The sequence below is a fragment of the Mauremys mutica genome, chromosome 10 (assembly GCF_020497125.1).
Source record: "Mauremys mutica isolate MM-2020 ecotype Southern chromosome 10, ASM2049712v1, whole genome shotgun sequence".
Lineage (NCBI taxonomy): Eukaryota > Metazoa > Chordata > Testudines > Geoemydidae > Mauremys > Mauremys mutica.
Window position 1 is genome coordinate 19069132 of NC_059081.1, and position 19434 is coordinate 19088565.

General features: G+C 39.3%; 1 protein-coding gene across 2 annotated transcripts in view; it reads left to right on the plus strand.

Moving 5' to 3' along the window:
* The window catches only part of THSD7B (thrombospondin type 1 domain containing 7B), a 529157-nt gene that overhangs the window by 299155 nt on the left and 210568 nt on the right, over positions 1 to 19434 (plus strand). For both annotated transcript variants that reach the window (XM_045031779.1, XR_006582520.1), the window contains exons 9-12: positions 2640 to 2874; positions 5758 to 5873; positions 14564 to 14696; positions 17009 to 17112. In XM_045031779.1, coding sequence (XP_044887714.1) covers positions 2640 to 2874; positions 5758 to 5873; positions 14564 to 14696; positions 17009 to 17112 — 588 coding nt within the window. The remainder of the gene's footprint in view (positions 1 to 2639; positions 2875 to 5757; positions 5874 to 14563; positions 14697 to 17008; positions 17113 to 19434) is intronic.

A 19434-nucleotide genomic window follows, 5' to 3' on the forward strand; every position in this document is an offset into this window, starting at 1 on the left:
TTTTAAAGGATGCCTTTTTGCCTCTAAATGCCACTTTTATTATGTCAGTTAGGCATGATGACGTTTTTGGTCCTCTTACTATTTTTTTTAATTTGTGGTATATATTTAATTTGAGCCTCTATTATGGTTTTTAAAAAACGTTTCCATGCAGCTTGCAGGCATTTCACTCTTGTGACTATTTCTTTTAATTTCATTTTAATTTTCATTCATGTGTCATTCCCCTTTTTGAAGTTAAATGCTACTATAGTAGGTTTCTTTGGTATTTCTGCCCCCCACCCTCCAAGATGTTAAATTTAATTATATTACTAAATGATTAAGCTATATTCACATCTTGGACATGATCCGGTGCTCCACTTAGGACTTAATCAAGAATTTTATGTTCCCTTGGGGGTTTCAGGACTATCTGCTCCAAGAAGCAGTCATTAATAGTGTTTAGAAATTTTATCTCTGCATCATGTCCTGAGGTACATGTACCCAGTCAATATGAGGACAGTTGAAATCCCTCATTATTATTGAGTTTTCTGTTTGTATAGCCTCCCTAATCTCTCGGAGCATATTGCAATCACCTCGGGCTCTGGTAGGTGTCAGTTCTTCAAAACCCACTACTGGGTTTTCCCCATGGTTACAAGTTCAGATTCCAAACCGGAACAATCAGGACTATTTCACTGTTTCCTTTGTACATTCTGGACCTCTGATCTTGGCCTCATGTAACAGGTGATCAGCAGACAATGGCCTACTCCTATGGATGGAACTTCAAAAGTTTGGGATTTTGCATAACTGGGGGTAGGAAATTTGCCTTCATCTCCCCCTAGCTATTCCCCAGGAAAGCCACTTGATATTTGTTCTGAAAGTCCATTCTTGTCTAGCACATTGTTCAATATAGTCCTTTGAAGCCCCCCTTCCCAAATCCTGATCTCACATCTGTCCCATCTCTCACCTTGAGAAGGTACATACAATCCTGATCCATAATAATACATAAACCATTCATTTAATACAATAGACATCAAAGATATTTAAACATAATTCAAAAAGGTCTCTGACATACCAGGGCACAGTCCCGACTAATGGGGGGCTATGTCACACCTGCTCTGCAGCCTTGGGTGCCTTGCAATGCCTTGCTGTGGCAGCGCCCACCTGGGCCGCTCACAAACAGCCTTCCATCATTCAACCATGCCCTCAGTGTCTGTGTGTAAATGCAGCCTGCCAGCTATACCCTGGCTCTCACTAGCCTTGGCAACACAATCCCAGTCCTGGATCTTCCCCCAGAAATGTATATCCTGTACTGTGCAGCTCTCTTTTGGGCTGTACAAATATATTAAGTCTGTTATTTCTTTAAGGGAATAATATGCCTTCTTATTATTTTAAATAGAGTACCCTGACACTCCAACTTAAACACACTGGATTAGCTGAAACAGTACAATAAATTTATTAACTACAAAGAGAGATTTTAAGTGAGCATAAGTAATGAGGCATAGAGTCAAAAATGGTTAAAAGAAAAATAAAGATAAAATGTTTAGTAGTATCTATTTACAAAACTCTTAATTGCAAAGCAAACTTTCTCACCATATGCTCCAGCAGATTGCTGACCAAACTCTCAGGACAGGACCCGTCCCCTAGAGTCCAGTGGCTGTTTCCTTTTGTCTTCTCAGGTGCAGAGTGAGGTGGATAGGGAGAGGGGTGTCTTGGGGGGTTTACCCCCTTCATTTTATAGTCCTGCCCCCCCCTTTGAGAAGCATTTCCCGTGGGAGAAGATGAGACACACTTTAATGAAGAAAGAAAACTCCATGCTGTTTCTTTGCTAAAATGTAGATTTTTGTCCCTGCCCCCTTTGTTTTCAGAGAATGGCCACTCGGCAGGTAATTGTCCATCAGCCTTGTGGACACCTGCCTGAGGCATAAGCTTGCCCTTTGTCTCTGAGGAATTGGTTTAGCCACTCCCCAGCCTTATCTGGGAAATATACTTCAGTCATGATTTCAGTTTATGTTCATAGCTTTACATATAATGTTGCTATGTGCATTTTTTTCATATTATCGATCAGAAAGTTATGAGTTGTTTTTTTTTAAATTATACCTCACCAGGCATACCTTTGTAGAAATGTTCTTATAATAGTGTGGTGGTGTGAACACAGGTGTATTCTGTCACAGTGCCACAAGGATATGGCAGGAAATTGCTGTATCTGTCAGAGTGAACATATTATAAAGGTAATATTTAAATATAGTTGTTGGAAAGCCAGGGTGATGCTGGCATTTAAATGGAATCAATTAGCCTATGAATAGTGGTAGCAGCATGGGAAATTGGAAATCTACTTCACACATTTCAGTTTCCATTGTTTGTTCCTCAGAATTCAATTTTGTTCAAGGCTCATTTAATGGGGAAGCAGTATTTTGGAAGGCTGTTACTATAGCCATAAATGTCAAAAACCAACCGACCAACTTCTTTCTTTCTTTCTTTCTTTCTTTCTTTCTTTCTTTCTTTCTTTCTTTCTTTCTTTCTTTCTTTCTTTCTTTCTTTCTTTCTTTCTTTCTTTCTTTCTTTCTTTCTTTCTCATAAAACAAACTTTATATATCCACATGTGGTATCCATCCACAATGTTCTCTTGATTATAATAATAAATATATTATTCTTTTCACTACTTTCAGGTGGGAAACCCTGTCCTCCTCACCGGGCCCTACAGGAGTATCGCTTATGTAATGATCACATTTGCACACAGCTCTATTGGGAAACATCTCCATGGGGTCCTTGTTCTGAAGACACTTTGGTAACTGCCCTCAATGCTACCATTAGCTGGAATGGAGAAGCTACTTGTGGAGTGGGCATGCAAACACGGAAGGTCTTCTGTGTGAAGAATAATTTTGGCCAGGTTACAAATAAAAGGTATTGGGAGAAAGAGGTTCTTGCAGATGCAGCGTTGACTGCATTGCTGGAGTAATTATTTGTAGTTACAGTACATTAAAAATGCAAATATTCAAATGTGTTTTGGGAAAACTGAAGCTATGAAAGTATTTTTATTGCTAGCTTAATTTTCCAGCTTCTGAGAGAGGATCTTTTTATATAACAAAAAATGAATGGATAAACCAGTTTTATTTGTAAATGTAGCAGTCAGTGGGTCACAATACAGTTTTTTTTCAGTGGCTGAAAAAATTTACAATGGTTAATCTATGATTCTTATTCTGACTTTTTGCAAATGTTTTTGCTGCTAGGAAGTTGTGATTAAAATATAACCTGGAACGGAACATAACAGCTACCAACCTATTGTTAACAAAATCCTGTTAATAAAAGAGGAAACAGTTCACTTGGAAGAGTTGATTTGTATTGCTATTTCAATAAGTACACTAAAACCATTTATTTAGCACTGTGTATATTCTGAGCTTCTACTTTGTTTTACTAACCCAGGAAATGAGATGCACAGATAATTTCCCCAATATAAAAAAAAATCAAGCCATCGCTTATTCCTTGCAGCCTTGTTTTAAATCTTATTGCATGTCTCAAAACAATACTGCTAAATATGGGCAGGCTGTGGTCACTTCAATAAAGTTAATTAAAATTCTTGAGGTTAATGAAATTAATTGAGCAAAGAAGAGAATGTCTGGTACCCACTAATGTACGGTAAATTTATCACCATTAAGTTATACCATTTGTAGTGCCATATAATGTGTAAAATAGTTATTTGTCCCCATCCTCTGCTTACTAGCTAAGTGGAAATGGAGCTGAAATGAGAAAGTAAACACTTGGGGAGAAGGGGAGGATGGATCTAGGACTAGCAGAGGAGGAAAGAGGGAGTTTTTATAGAGAAAAGACTTGGGTTGTAGTATGAGAGAAATGGAAAATTATAGCATGCACTGGGATCTTCAGAATTCAGCACTCCTGCATTTTAAGGTTTCAGTGGAAATGTTTTGTTCAAATCTAATTGTATAGTTACAATAACATTCTAATTGTGAAGTGTAATGGAATGGATTGTATCAGAAAATGTGGAGGTCATTGAGCCACTAAGGAGGATCTCATTGGGATGATTTTGTTCCTCTTTATTCTGCACTTCAATGTGTTTTACAATGGCAACCCCCTTTCCCCCTAAATAATTAAATTAAAGACGCAAAACCAAACCTCTCTGAAGTTTCTCAAAAGCAGTTTCTTAATTAAAGAAAGGACTTCCAGTATTTCAGAAGGAAAGAAGTAACTAGTGGAACTCCAAAAATGATAGAAAAGTGTAAAAGAGGTGATAAGAGATTAGAATAACCTGGTGTTTCCAGAGAGGAAAGGAATAGTACTCTATTAAATGTATTGACTTTGAGCCCTGATCCTGCAATGAGCGTCACATGTTTGGATCTCTTCACCTATGTGGAAGCTCTTTACAGACTTGGGGCTCCTGGCAGTAAAATGGCAAATTTTGAGACTATAATGATAGTAATATAACAGAATAATGGTTAGTTTTTAATGTATTTTACAGTATATAATTGTTTATTAAAATTGACTAACAAGTTAGGTTTTAATATAAAACTGCTGAAGCAGTAGTAAACTAGCCGTGTGGCTTCAGGAACTTAATTTATCCAAATAAATAATCTTTGTGTTACCACACTGAATTTTTTACTTCATGCTTCTCCCCCACCCTCCCATTATTTGAAAAAATGTAAGCTGAAACATAACACACCACCTTATGAAACTGAAAGCCACTGAAAATGGGGTATAAAAAAGAACACTGAATAAAAATAGATTGCAGTGGCTTATATACCACTGCATTCTAGATGTAATGAAAGAAAAAAAAATCATTGCACACTGAGAATTCTTTCTTCCCTCTTGAATATTCATGGTTATTGAATCAATGCATTTCATTGTATCTCTTTTTTTAAAACCTTGTTTGATACTTTTAAGCAGTACAAAAATGTATTAATAGTTCAGTTAGCTGAATTGTGATTTTCAGATTTAATTTTGTTTCTAATATCTTTTAGTGGTACAGTAATATACATATAGATAGATATTTAGTTATTGGTTGGATGTGTTCAGGTAGGTGATGAGTATTTCCCAAGCAATCTTTCTACATGGAAATTAATAAAGATTGTGAAAGGCTAATTCTGTTTTTATTCTCCCACTTAGAACAGCTGATGTTCCTGATCACAGAGAACTGCCCCTTTCCCCTTCCACCCATGATTCTTGCATCTGATTTTTTTCATTAGAATATGTATTTCATGTTTAAATTAGGAGTCTGAAATTGACTGCAAAATCACAAAGATCTATTTACTGTAGTCTACTGAGAAAATTATAGACACAAATTCCCATAAAGATATAGACCTAGATCTTGGCTTGTGCCTGAAGAGTGCTCAGTGCAGGTCAGGAGGGGGATTGCAAATGAAGCTTTAAGACACCTTTGAACTTTCCTAAAGCAAAGGTTGGTGAAGGCTGGGCCAAATCCTACGTACAATTTAGAGTAGCCTGAAGGCGAGTTGTAAGTTGTGCTAGCTGCACACAGATCTCAAGAGTTGTTCTGGGAGCCAGAGGTAGCTGGGGTGTAATATTAGGCCTAGTATGAACAGAAATGAGCTTAGAAACAAGCTAGATAGTAAACCTGGAAGGTTTTCAAGATGTAAAGAACTGAATTGTCGTACTTGTTGGCTATGCATTATGGAGTTCAACCACAACCATGTGCATCCTTTTTTTATTACTTAGCTGATGGTGTGTGTGTGTGTACACACACACACACACACACACACACATATACATTATTTTAGGGACTCTCATATGTTGTATTTACAATTGTATTGATAGGTGTCCAGATTCCCTCCGACCTGAAACCATGCGTCCATGTCTGCTCCCGTGTAAAAAAGACTGTGTTGTTACCCCTTTCAGTGAGTGGACACACTGCCCTACGACATGCCAACATGGTAAGATTCTGAAAATGAGAATAAATAAGATTTTAAGCAAACCTGTTCACCTCAACCCACCCAGGCAATGGTTTTCAAGACCAATAAAGTTTCACAGGTCTTTATGTTTACAGTATGTGTTACCTTGAATAGATGAGTCCATGAGAAAGTAAATGGGTAAGTTTTTTGTCTCCAACTTTTATGCATGGTCAGATAAATATTTGTACCCTTAATCCCTAATGATTATTAAACTACAGAATGGCCAGGCCATCAGAGGCCTTTCTATACTAATAAATTTGTTGTTTAAGCAACTTGTTAATGTTTTAAAATTACTTCATTATTACAAAATAATGTAATGGAGTTTATATTTTATTCTAACTTCAGGTTAGCCCTGTTTAATCAAAGTCCTAGTTAAAACAAAGCTGTGATACACTCCCCAGGTTTTCAAACCTGGCTGGCCAGCATCGCCTCACAGCATTAGAAGTGAGATCTGAAGTGTAGACTTTCAGACTGGTTGTTAGGCTCTCCCTCTTCACCTGCCACCAGGCCTACTGGAAAGTTTCAAACCATCCCTCAAATCTTCCACTAAATAGCATTATGCCTATTTAAGAGGGAGATTTTCAACAGTGCCTAAAGGGTTAGGAGTTCAAGTCCAAGTGAAGATGCTTCAGAAAATCTACCCCTATATGATTTTCAAATCATTACTTCCGTGTCTGTCTGTTATGAGTCCAATCCCACATTCTTTGCCCAAGTAAAACTCTCACTGATTCTACCCATTGGACTCTGTGATATGTAGTGGACTCCACTGGCTGATTTGGGTACGTGAAGCTGTGCTGTACAGGGCCACAACTCCTGATTAGAGTGTGCTTTTGGATCTGGAATATAGCTACCGTGTCTGGTCAGGTGACAGTCCTAAATGGAATGTTGGGGGACAGAATGGCCTCACTGAAAGCTGCAGGATTAAACCCGGGAGACTCTATCACACCTAGGAGTGCAACTCAGGAAACCTTGCTCCCACAAGGGTCTGGCTGTGGCAGAGTGGTGAGAGGAAGTCAGGGTGACAGGTGAAGCAGGGATGCTTGTGATCTCACTCGGAGATCCCGGTTGCTCACGGTTTCTGGCTGAGCTAGAACTGATCCTGCAGTTCTGGCCTCAGCCAGTGACTGCTACTGTTGGCAACTTGAGCTGCTGGCGTTGGACTGCAGTTGTGGCTGCCACCAGCAGTGGCCACTGCGGGGCTTGTTGGCTGGAAAGGGACAGTGGGGTTAAGGGAGGCTTATAGAAGGGGGAGGGGCATCGGGGGTTCAGGGAGGCTTGTAGAGGCGGGAAGGGGGCAGTGCAGTTAAGGGAGTCATATGGAGTAGGAGGGGGGCAGCAGTGGTGAAGGGAGGCTTGCGGAGGCAGGGGGGCAGCAATGGTAAAGGGAGGCTTGCAGAAGGGGGATGGGGACGGGGACAGCAGTGTGGTTAAGGGAGAATGGGGTGGAGGCAGTGTGGTTAAGGGGGGGCTTGCAGAAGAGGGATGGGGAGGGGGCAGTGGGGGTTAAGGGAGACCCTGTAGGGTGTTGGTGGCCCCCTAGTAAAGAAATTTGAAATGTAAGTGGTCTTTATTTGAAACTTGTAACATTCTTATGCTTATAATTTCAAAAGTCCTTATTGCTATTGTCTTGATATCTATGAAATCAGTACATTAGCCAACATATATTTGACTCCAGCCCAAACTTTTAGAGGCACACCAGGCTTGCATAAATAGATTCCCAGCTTTGCTGATTTTAAAGCACCATTTATCACTTTCATTTACCAGATGAACTTTGATACAGCGGGTCTTTAGTCTCCTGTGTTTTCAGGGATCTGTTGTCAGCTTTTATGACCAATGCAGTATTTTAGTAGTTGTTTGGATGAAAGTGCTTGTTGTTATCAAAATACTTTCATTTTTGCTACCAGCCTCCTTGCCCTTTGCAGATTGTCAGTGGACTACATAGATTAGTCCCGGTTAGGGTGACCAGATGTCCCGATTTTATAGGGACAGTCCCGATATTTTGGGCTTTGTCTTATATAGGTGCCAATTACCCCCCACCCTCTGTCCCGATTTTTCACCCTTGCGCTCTGGTCACCCTAGTCCCGGTTAGATTTTATAGGTAAATGAGTTGCTTTTTAAAAAGTGAATCCTGTTTTAATTAAGTTTATTTTTAGATCAAATAAACTATATATAATGAAGTAGAATAAATTACCTTTTAAATTAGTATGTTTATTAAATAATCCTCTACAATTAAAATGAGAATAAATTATTTATTTAATTTACTTGGCAGTGTTATCGTTTTAATATAATTCTAAGTTAAATCTTCTCAGTTGTGGGAGTTTGTTGCTTGCAGATTTGTTATTGATATGGCTGCATTGTAAAAAAAAAAATTCATTTGCAGTGTGCAGTTAAAACAAACCTGATCTGAAGTTTACAAGCCATTATATGTATATAGGTTGTTAAGTTTTTTGTTTTTGTTTTTTCTGCTTTTGTTTTTTGTAGAAGAGTTTTATTTAATGAAAACAGTATGCAGATTGCAAAGGACTAAGCTACAGCTCAAGCAAGAGAACGTATTGCATTACAGATTTAAAATGAAATGTGTACCAGTATAACATCAGAGATTAGATTAATCTGTACTTGCAAAATTCAGTTTTACCAATTAAGCTGTTTGTGGTTTATCTTGTAAAACTGCATCCAACTTTTCTAACATTAAAAACTGGTATTTTCCCTCCATTTAATGTTATCACAAATCAGGTAGCCTCTTGGCAAAGGATTATCACACAACTCAGAAATGCTGGCAGCATTTAGGGCAACCACAGACACATGGAATACATAATTCAAAAACGAATTGCAATTGAATCACATACCTGTGATGAGTCAAGAATACAAAGTTTGTTACAAGTAAATGTATTGATTCTCTGCCATTTCAAATACTCTAGGGTGACTTCTGTTCACCCTTGTCTCCTATAATTGGTGTAATTGGTCTCTGAGGATGAAAGTGAAAATTATAACCAAAAAGGAATAAAATGAAGATTGCAGAATGTTCACCTCTAGAGTTACTCAATAACCTACAAAATGGATGGTGTTTGCACATGGGAGATGGCTACTTTTATCACAGATGATGTGCTTCAATGATTTGTCAATAGAGGTCTAAAAGGGGGAGGGGGAGTGTTAGAATGGGAAGGTCACATCCCTAATAAAAATATTGCAATGGGTAGTGAAGGATCTATCTATTGTTTCTTGAACCTTGTAGTGCCCTTACATTTTTTGTCTCCCTCTTGAGAAGAGATCATTCCTGAGTGTGTTGGGTACGCAGACAATATCTGTGTGAATTGATATGCTGTAAAGCTAGGAATGAGTAGGGGTATTTATCCATTGATTTTTAATAATGAAAGACGACGATACACGTCCTAAATTATATTACAGACAGCTAGTGTAGGGAAGATGTTTTTCACTGCTGTAATAGTAACGTTAATAAGAAAACATGGTAAGATTATTTCATGAGCTTTTGATTTGGTGAATTGTGTTGCTGGGGAAAGTTAAAAGACTGATATCACACACTGGAGCCTGCCATTGTATGTGCAGGGCATACACAAACTCCCCTTTATAGCTGTGTCAATGTATTTAAGTCTGCAGTGCCCCTGCTGTTCCAGGCTGTGGCTGTCTAGAGTAAAGACTAGCAATTTCACTGTAGTTTGGTCATCTAGACAAGTGTTCATAAAATACTAGGTAATAGCTTATTGCATTTATTTTAACAGTGATTTACATCAGATTTAAAACCAAATGGAACAAAGCCTGGACCCTGTCAGAATGGTTTTTTCCCTCGGATGCTATGCCTATTTTTTTTGTTCTGAAGTTATACTGTCATAGTTGGGGCTGGTAGAGGGGCAAGGGGACTGGGAGCTGGTGAGGGAAATGGGGGTGGAGAACAGAACAGGTAGCTATTTGGCTTGGGAAGGGATCAATGCAATTAGATGAGGAGCTGTGTGGGGAGACTGGGACTAGAAAAGAGTGTGGGGAAGCGGGGGAAGAGGCATCCTTCTATAAGCAGGGTGTGAGGGAAGAACTGGAATTGTCTAGGCAAAGAAACTGGGCAAGGAGCCATGGAAGGGGGAGATGGGGGCAAGGAGTTGGGGGAGGAGTAGACTGAAATTGGATGAGAGTCTCGGAAAGAGATTAAGACTGGGAATCAGTGGGGAGAGGGAGAGACAGGAGGCAGGAGAGGGAACTGGGACTGGCTGGGCAAGGAGACTGGGATTGCATGTGGGGAAGGGGAGAGGTTGGGAATGGAGTGGGAGATTGGGACTTGGACACCAAGCTCAGAGGGGAAGACTAGGACTAGGTAAGCCAGGAGAATAGGACTAGGACAAGGAGCTAGGGGTGGGGAAGATATAGGACTGGGATAGGTTGGAAGAGATGTGGACAGTTTAGGGGGAATGGGCAAAAGAGTCTGTGCCCACTAGAGAGAACACTCCTGTCCAGAGATGGAACAGAACCCAAGATTTCTGAGTCTCACCATTCTTTTTTTGTTAGCAAATATCTTTGAAACCCAGTGGTAAAGTGTATGCCTCATCCCCTTCTACTACTGGTCCACACAGAGGATGACAACCTACTACTTCTATCAGTTATTCCATTACCTCCAGTGCCGAAGTCTGGTTGGAGGATCTAAAGGTTCCAACTCTGTTGATGAACCATGTGGGTGTTGGTATGATGCCACATGATGAAATATCTGGTTTTTCAGTTTGCCTTTTTAAGAAATATAGGAAATCAGACACAAACAAAACTGTACTAGTATCAGAGGGGTAGCCGTGTTAGTCTGGTTCTGTAAAAGCAGCAAAGAATCCTGTGGCACCTTATAGACTAACAGACGTTTTGCAGCATGAGCTTTCGTGGGTGAATACCCACTTCTTCAGATGCAAGTGGTGGAAATTTCCTGGGGCAGGTATATATAAGCAAGCAAGAAGCAAGCTAGAGATAGCGAGGTTAGATGACATCTTCATCATCTGGACCCATGGGAAGGAGACTCTGGAAAAATTCCACCACGATTTCAACAGCTTCCATCCCTCCATCAACCTCAGCCTGGACCAATCTACACGGGAGGTCCACTTCCTAGACACCACGGTGCAAATAAGTGATGGTCACATCAACACCACCCTATACCGAAAACCTACCGACCGCTATGCCTACCTTCATGCCTCCAGCTTCCATCCCGGACACACCACAAGATCCATTGTCTACAGCCAAGCACTGAGGTACAACCGTATCTGCTCTAACCCCACAGACAGAGACCAACACCTAGAAAATCTCCACCAAGCATTCTCAAGACTACAGTACCCACACGAGGAAATAAGGAAACAGATCAACAGAGCCAGACGTGTACCCAGAAGCCTCCTACTGGAAGACAAACCCAAGAAAGAAACCAACAGGACTCCACTGGCCATCACATACAGTCCCCAGCTAAAACCCCTACAACGCATCATCAGGGATCTACAACCCATCCTGGACAATGATCCCACACTTTCACAGGCCTTGGGTGGCAGACCAGTTCTCGCCCACAGACAACCTGCCAACCTGAAGCATATTCTCACCAGCAACTGCACACCGCACCATAGTAACTCTAGCTCAGGAACCAATCCATGCAACAAACCTCGATGCCAACTCTGCCCACATATCTACACCAGCAACACCATCACAGGACCAAACCAGATCAGCCACAACATCACTGGTTCATTCACCTGCACTTCCACCAATGTAATATATGCCATCATATGCCAGCAATGCCCCTCTGCTATGTACATCGGCCAAACTGGACAGTCTCTAAGGAAAAGGATAAATGGACACAAATCAGACATTAGGAATGGCAATATACAAAAACCTGTAGGAGAACACTTCAACCTCCCTGGCCACACAATAGCAGATCTTAAGGTGGCCATCCTACAGCAAAAAAACTTTAGGACCAGACTTCAAAGAGAAACTGCTGAGCTCCAGTTCATCTGCAAATTTGACACCATCAGCTCAGGACTAAACAAAGACTGTGAATGGCTTGCCAATTACAGAACCAGTTTCTTCTCCCTTGGTTTTCACACCTCAACTGCTAGAACAGGGCCTCATCCTCCCTGATTGATCTAACCTCGTTATCTCTAGCTTGCTTCTTGCTTGCTTATATATACCTGCCCCAGGAAATTTCCACCACTTGCATCTGAAGAAGTGGGTATTCACCCACGAAAGCTCATGCTGCAAAACGTCTGTTAGTCTATAAGGTGCCACAGGATTCTTTGCTGCTTTTACAAAACTGTACTACACAATCCTGATTTATCCCCAGAGCTGGTCCACCTGTGCATTGAATGAGGCAGGGTTCCTGTGAGGAAAGTAGTTTTGTGATCAAATAATGGAAGACTGTATCATAATGTATATGTACAGGAGGGTTGAATTAAGGTTTTACAAGTAACCTTAATTGTGGCATTTCCTAACATCTTGCAACCATAACAGTGTTCTTTTACTGTAGATTTTTGTGCGTAAGCAATATACATTGTGATAGTAGAGATGCTGCTGTATGATGATATGCAGATTTGAATACGAAGTAATTTCTGAAGTTAAAACCCATTTGATTTTATGCATTCTTCTTTTTCTTCTAGTTTTTAATTTTAGTGATAGCAGGCACATCCTTCCTCAACCGTTTCAGAAAAAAATATCTTATCTGCTTCAATGGGAGTTTGAGTAAAGACTTCAGGCTTGGCACCTGCATAATACCCTTCAACTGACTGTGTGCTCTGTTGTGGGCAGCATTCATTATACTGGGGAGAGGGTTCACTGATATGATACATTTTAAGCTTTTCCACAAAACATTCTACTATACGTTTTCCAAGTTGCAAAAATCTTTGTTTAAATAGTGTGTAACTCATTAAAGCAAGTAGGCTTCTGTAGTCAAACATGATATTTATTATCAGAACATTAAGTATGTCATTATCTTTAATGAAGCAGACACGTTTACATAGAGTTTTTAAAATCTAAAATACACATATATGAAGTTGAACGAATGTTGTGTTCTTGGAGGTGATGGTTCAGTAGCACTGACTTGAACCAAGTCTTATGGATCTGATCCAGTAAGGATCAGAGGGATCTTTAACAGGAGCGGAGTGTATGCATGCCTACTAAGAGCCAGGTTCTATATGAACGTTCTTCCCAATGTAATCTATCTCAGTCCTTGCCTGGAAAACTGATGAGTTTCAGTTTTGGCTGTGTTTCACAGAAAAAGACGCTCCTTTTGTAATTGGGCTAATCTGCATGGTGATTTTTTTTCTGAAGTGTACAAATCAGCAAGGATTTGAGCCTACAGGATGCTGATCACTCTTGCCCTGATCCAGCAAAGCGTTTCTTTAAGTGTGTGAGTAATCCCAGTGACTTCAATGTGGACTACTTGTGATCTTTAACTAAGTACTGTACATATTTAGGTGCTTATTCATAATAGATTGTAAAGCCAGAAGGCTCCATTGTGATCAAGTAGTCCGATCTGCTACTTAACACAGGCCATAAACTGCATCCATAAATTTGTTCATCAAGCGCCTACCTTTTGTTTAAGCTATAGATCAAGAGCCTGGAAGTCTTTCAAAAAGATATACTAAAGACTTCATGTGATGAAAAATCCACCACATCCCAAGCAAGTTGTTCCAGTGGTTGCTGTTTTTTTTTAAAAAAAAGGGGCCTTGTATCTACTCAGCATCCAACCATTGGACTTGTTGTGCCTTTTTCTGCTGTATTAAAGAACCCTCTACTATCAGAAATCTCGTTCACGTATATCGACTTGTAGACCATTATCAAGTTACCTGTTAACCTTTCCTTATATGAACTAACAACATAGAGCTTCCTACATTTTCTCATTATAAGGCATGTTTTCCAGATCTTGAATCATTCTTGTAGTTCTTTTCTGACCCCTTTCCAGTTTTTCAACATCCTTTTTGAGTGTGGACTCTAGAATGGGACTTGGTATTCCAGAAAGCATTTCAACACCCTACTCCCACTTCATATGTAAGGATCCCATTTGTCTTCTTAGCTACAGCACTGCACTGGATCTCTTGTTTCAGGAGAAACTATCATTTTCTTAAGTCCTTTTCAGTGTCACTGCATTCCAGGATGCTGCCTCCAGTTTTGTAAATCTGACACGTTCTTTATTTCTAGATGGTATGACCTTGTGTTAGAATGAGGGTCGATGTAGAATCACCACACGTTGGTTCCAATAATGTTTATGTTAGAAAGTTATTGTCTATAATTTTTAAAAACTCTGAGTATGTTTTACTAGTGGCAGCTTGAGACCTCTGGTATATGTCCTGAATCCTCCCTCCCCCCCATGTTTCTCCACATTATAGATAGATGTTTAACGAGCTACTCATCCCATTCTCTTGTTTGATTTGCTGATCTGTAACAGACCCACCCCCAGTGCCCTAGCTTGTGATTTATCACTTAGAAAATTGATCCATAAGCATTCTGGGTTCTGTTCCTCTGATGTGTTGATACTCTAAAGCAGATAAAGGTATCTTTGATATAGAACGGCACCCCTCTCTGCTTTGCAGGATCAAGCTTTCAGTGTTTTACTAGTTGTAACCTCAGGCGGGATTTTAACCTAGATAGCTAATGTACTAACTGATGATGCCAACTATGCCTGGAAAACAAATGTTTGCTGCATTTTTTTCTTACAGACAATGCTACAGCAATTAAACAGTTCCGATATAGGATTATCATTCAGAACGCTGCCAATGGGGGACAGGACTGCCCGGACACCTTGTATGAAGAAAGAGAATGTGAAGATATTCCTGTCTGTCCAGTTTACAGGTTCTGTAAATAAGCAGCTAAGAATCTCTGACATTGGGTTTCTAGTTCTCCAGAAATACATTTTATATTTTAATCATGTGCAATTTATTTAATAATTTTTCATCACAAAAAATACCATATAAATATTAGCTGTGTATAAACAAAAAAATGCATTTTAGTAGAACTAATGTGTGATTTCACCAAAATGAGCCTCAGTGTAAACACCATCCTAAAAAGGCAACCTTCCGTTTTAAAAATGGGTGAAGATGCATGAGAAAACAAACCACCCCTGAATATATTTTAAATATCAGTTTAATCTAATGTGGGATCACAATCACTAACCTACCTTAATGATAATTGTATGGTTATTGCAGATACTCCACCTTCTTCTCTGCAGGTGCACACAGCTCACTGATTAATATGTATTTTTTAGTTTCTGAGTAGACAAATAGCACAATGAAGGAAACTATTTACCACTCTTCAGTAAAATCCTCTGGCCATGTGTGATGGTTTGGGTCACAGAAACCCCCTTGGGGCTGCCACCTGATATGCTGAGACTACCTCTAAGCCTGTTTTCCCTGGCAGCTTGGGACTTCAGTACCTTGCCTGGTTGTGCCAGACACGCTAGCCTGCTACACACACAGACCCAGGTCTGAACCATGTCCCCCAAAAGCTGCAGGCTTAACTGATAGCTTAAGAAGTGCTCCTGTCTCCAACACCCAGATACCCAGTTCCCAGTGGGATCCAAACCCCAAATAAATCCATTTTACTCTGTATAAAGCTTACACAGGATAAACTCAAATTATTTGCCCTCTATAATACTGATAGAGAGAGATGCACAGCTGTTTGCTCCCCTAGGTATTAATAAGTGCTCTGGGTTAATTAATAAGTAAAAAGTGATTTTATTAAATATAAAAAGTAGGATTTAAGTGTTTCCAAGTAATAACAGACAGAACAAAGTAAATTACCAAGCAAAATAAAACAAAAACACGCAAGCCTAATACAGTAGAAAACTAAATGCAGGTAAATCTCACCCTCAGAGATGTTCCAATAAGCTTCTTTGACAGACTAGAATCCTTCCTAGTCTTGGGCCAGCAATCACTCACCCACCCCCCGTAGTTACTGTCCTTTGTTCCAGTTCTTTCAGTCATCTCTTTGGAGTGGAGAGGCTGTCTCTTGAGCTAGCTGAAGACAAAATGGAGGGGTTTCCGGGGACTTGTATAGTCTTTCTCTTGTGGGTGGAAACCCCTCTCTTCTCCTGTGTAAAATCCCTTCCACAAGATGGAGTTTTGCAGTCACCTGGGCAAGTCATATGTCTATGAATGATTCAGCTTTTTGCAGGTTGACACCATTGATTACATATTAGTTTGAACATTCCCAGGAAAGCTTAGATGTTGATTGGCGTCTCCCAAGATCCATTGTTAGCTAAGTACTCCCAATTACTCGCATAACCTCTTCACACTATGTTGACCAAATCTGCCTTATGTGCTTCCTACAGCAAACACTTTAAATACAAGCATAGAGCCAACACTCATACCTTCAGATATAAAAATGATACATGCATACAAATAGGATGAATACATTCAGTAGAACATAACCTTTGCAAAGATATGTTTACAAAGCATATCTAGCTTAAAACATATTCCATTTATGTCATATTTATACTCATAAGCATATTTCTATAAAGCATTATGGGGTGCAATGTCACACCATGTGTTATACAGGTATTAGAAAATAGAGATCCATTATATCTTTGTATACAAACTTCTGAGTCCCAGATCACGACATTATAACATGTACTTGAAAAGAGTAAAAATGCATGTAGCGACAAAGCTGCACATTCCGGTAGACATTATGCATACATGTTTCTAAGCAGCTGTAAAAATATATGGGCAGATGCTCACCTGCATTCTTATATATCACACATTGTAACCCAGAAGGCAGATTCTGCAAAACATTAACTTCGTGAATAAGGGTTTGCAGGAGAGGACTCTGATCAAGAAGTTACTAAAGTCAGTGATAAGATTCCCATTGATTTCAGTAGACTTTGAAAAAGGCACTGAGACTGTAAATAAGAAATGAACAAAGGAGGAAGATTGGAGGCTCATGTAGATTTTGTATAAGTTTAATATTAAATCTGACCTTAAGTTTGTAAAGCTTGTTTGAGGGAAAATTACAACATTCTTGTAGTTTGTTTTTTACCCCTAAATTACTGATATGTACCATGAACCTTCACTCCAGTGTGATTTTTTTTTTAATTTGCTTCAATGCTGTCTTCACTTCCAAGCAACCATAATAGCACACCCCCTTTAACTCTTTGTTTATTATCATAGATGGAAGACCCATAAATGGAGTCACTGTATACTGGTGCCAGATTCTGTGAGACAGGGCATATTGGGAATCAATGAAGCATGTGGCCATGGTTTGCAGTCGAGAGGTAAGCCTTTTTTTCCACCGCCCCCAGAAAGTTTAATCTAAGATTTTCATTAATTCTCTCTTATTGATAGACTGTAGTATATTTTATGTGCTTTCCATAGTTTGAAAAGTGTATTTTAATACAGAAAATTCACATTATTTTCATAGAGAATCCTTTGCTTTATTGATGTTGATGAGCAGACAGTGGAAATTTCCAGCTGTCAAATCCCTGTGTTTTGTTTAAAGATTCTGAAGGAGATTGTGAACTGATACAATAGTAACTTCCCTTGGCCACATAACACAGAGACAAATTTTGAAACAGTACAGGTATCTGGATTCAACAAAGGAAATAGGTATAACACCATTCAGAAAATGTATGCATGCATTATATTAACTACAGCTTTTCAAGAAAGCATTTCCCAGGCTTGGGAGCCTTTGCAGAAACAGGCTGTACATAGAATACTGATTGAACACTATGGGGATGATGAGTTTCAAATACCATACAATGAAATCCTGGGCAAGAAAAATGTCCACATGAAAAAGCTTTGCTGTGTGCTCAGAAGGCCTGGGGCAGACGAATGGAATCCTCGGAGCCTACCTGGGGTATATGCCGAAGGAGCTGTTTAACAGCCAGTACTACATGGTCCAAAGGGGAGTTGAAGTTTCAGCCCATTGTTCCCTCTCTGTGTATTGTTTTGGGTGAGCATTGCAATTTGCTTCATCTTCAGCACTCTTTCTTCCTCACCCTGGCACACTCGTTCCAAAGCAGGTATGGATCTGGACTCCATGGTACACAGGAAGCTGTAGGAACTCCCTCCATGTCCACTCTGCTTCCTAGTTCAACACTTGGGCATGTGTTGCAATTTGCTACATGTGAGGCTTTCCCTGACCATGTAGATGTATAATATGTTTAGCCTTTGTGGTTTCGGGGAGAAATAAACAGAATTTGCTGAGTGTTTTATATTGTGCTGAATCTAGAAATGGTTGGTATTACTAATTTGATCAAATGTGTGCAGTGGAGAGTAGAACTTGGTAGAATCTGTACTCTTTTACACATGCCAGTTTGGAAACAAAGTGATTGGAGCTACTAGGTTTTAAAATAAAATGCTTGAAGGAGGGGCCTACTGAGTCTGGGGTGCATGAAGGGCAGTATGCTCAACATTCAGAGGTGGTGGTAATGAAATTTTCAAGGTAACCTTCTTTTGCCAGTTAAAAATAAAGTGGATGTGCTGTGGAAAGAGGTAATCCTCAAAGCAGTCTTCTGGAGGTGAGAAAAGCCAGAAGGGGAAATTCTGTCTTATATCTAGGCTTGGAAGAAAACATTTGATATTTTCCATCAATTTTTATGTTTTTATAATTTCTGATGGAAAATATCAATGTTTATTTTTAAACATTTATTTCTAGTTTTATCTTACAGTTTTTACAGTTGTGCAAAATTATGGGTTTTAAGCATTTTAAAATGTATCTAGTTAATTTTCATAGCTGCAGGAAATTACAGGACAGTAATTAGTTAATGACAGTACATGCTGAGATTCAAAAAGTTATAAAGCATTAACTGTTAAAAGCAACAAAGAGTCCTGTGGCACCTTAAAGACTAACATGTATTGGAGCATAAGCTTTCGAGGGTGAATACCCACTTCGTCAGATGCATGTACACTTTTTACAGATCCAAACTAACACGGCTACCTCTCTGATACTTAACTGTTAAAACACATTGTCAACATCTCATGTCAAAAAGTACAAAGTAAATATCCTTACATGAAATTCTACATTCTCTAGCAGCATTTTTCTTACATTGCCTATCTGTACATTTGGATTATTATTGAAGGATTATTTTTTTGGTCAGTTGTGAGTGAATGGTGAAATCAATTTTTACTGACATTTATTGATAAAAATCTCATCTTTTTATACATTTGCCTTATTTTGATTATCAATAATTTACATGGGACTGGATTTTCAATGGGACTATTTGAGATGTAAAGTACTGGTCAGTGTGGGAAAGAGAGTCAGACTCTGACCGTTGATGGTTAAGCACTTGGACAGTATAAAGATCTAGTTATATTGAGAGTGTGAGTGCAAAAATCTGGACTGATTCCTGGATAGTGGCTAAGAGATTTGACTGTTCTCGGTCAGCTGAGAAAACAATACAAATTTTAACTAAATATTATTTTTATTGGGAAAACCTTATTCTTTGGGTATCTTAAGCTACAAGGAATGTGACATAACAATTTACTCCTTTATAGGATTAGAATTCTTTTTTAACGATAAACTATATTTGTTGCATAATCTGGGAACAAAGGAAAGGAAAGTGAAGCCTTGGTAGTGTGTGGGCTGCAAATGGAAG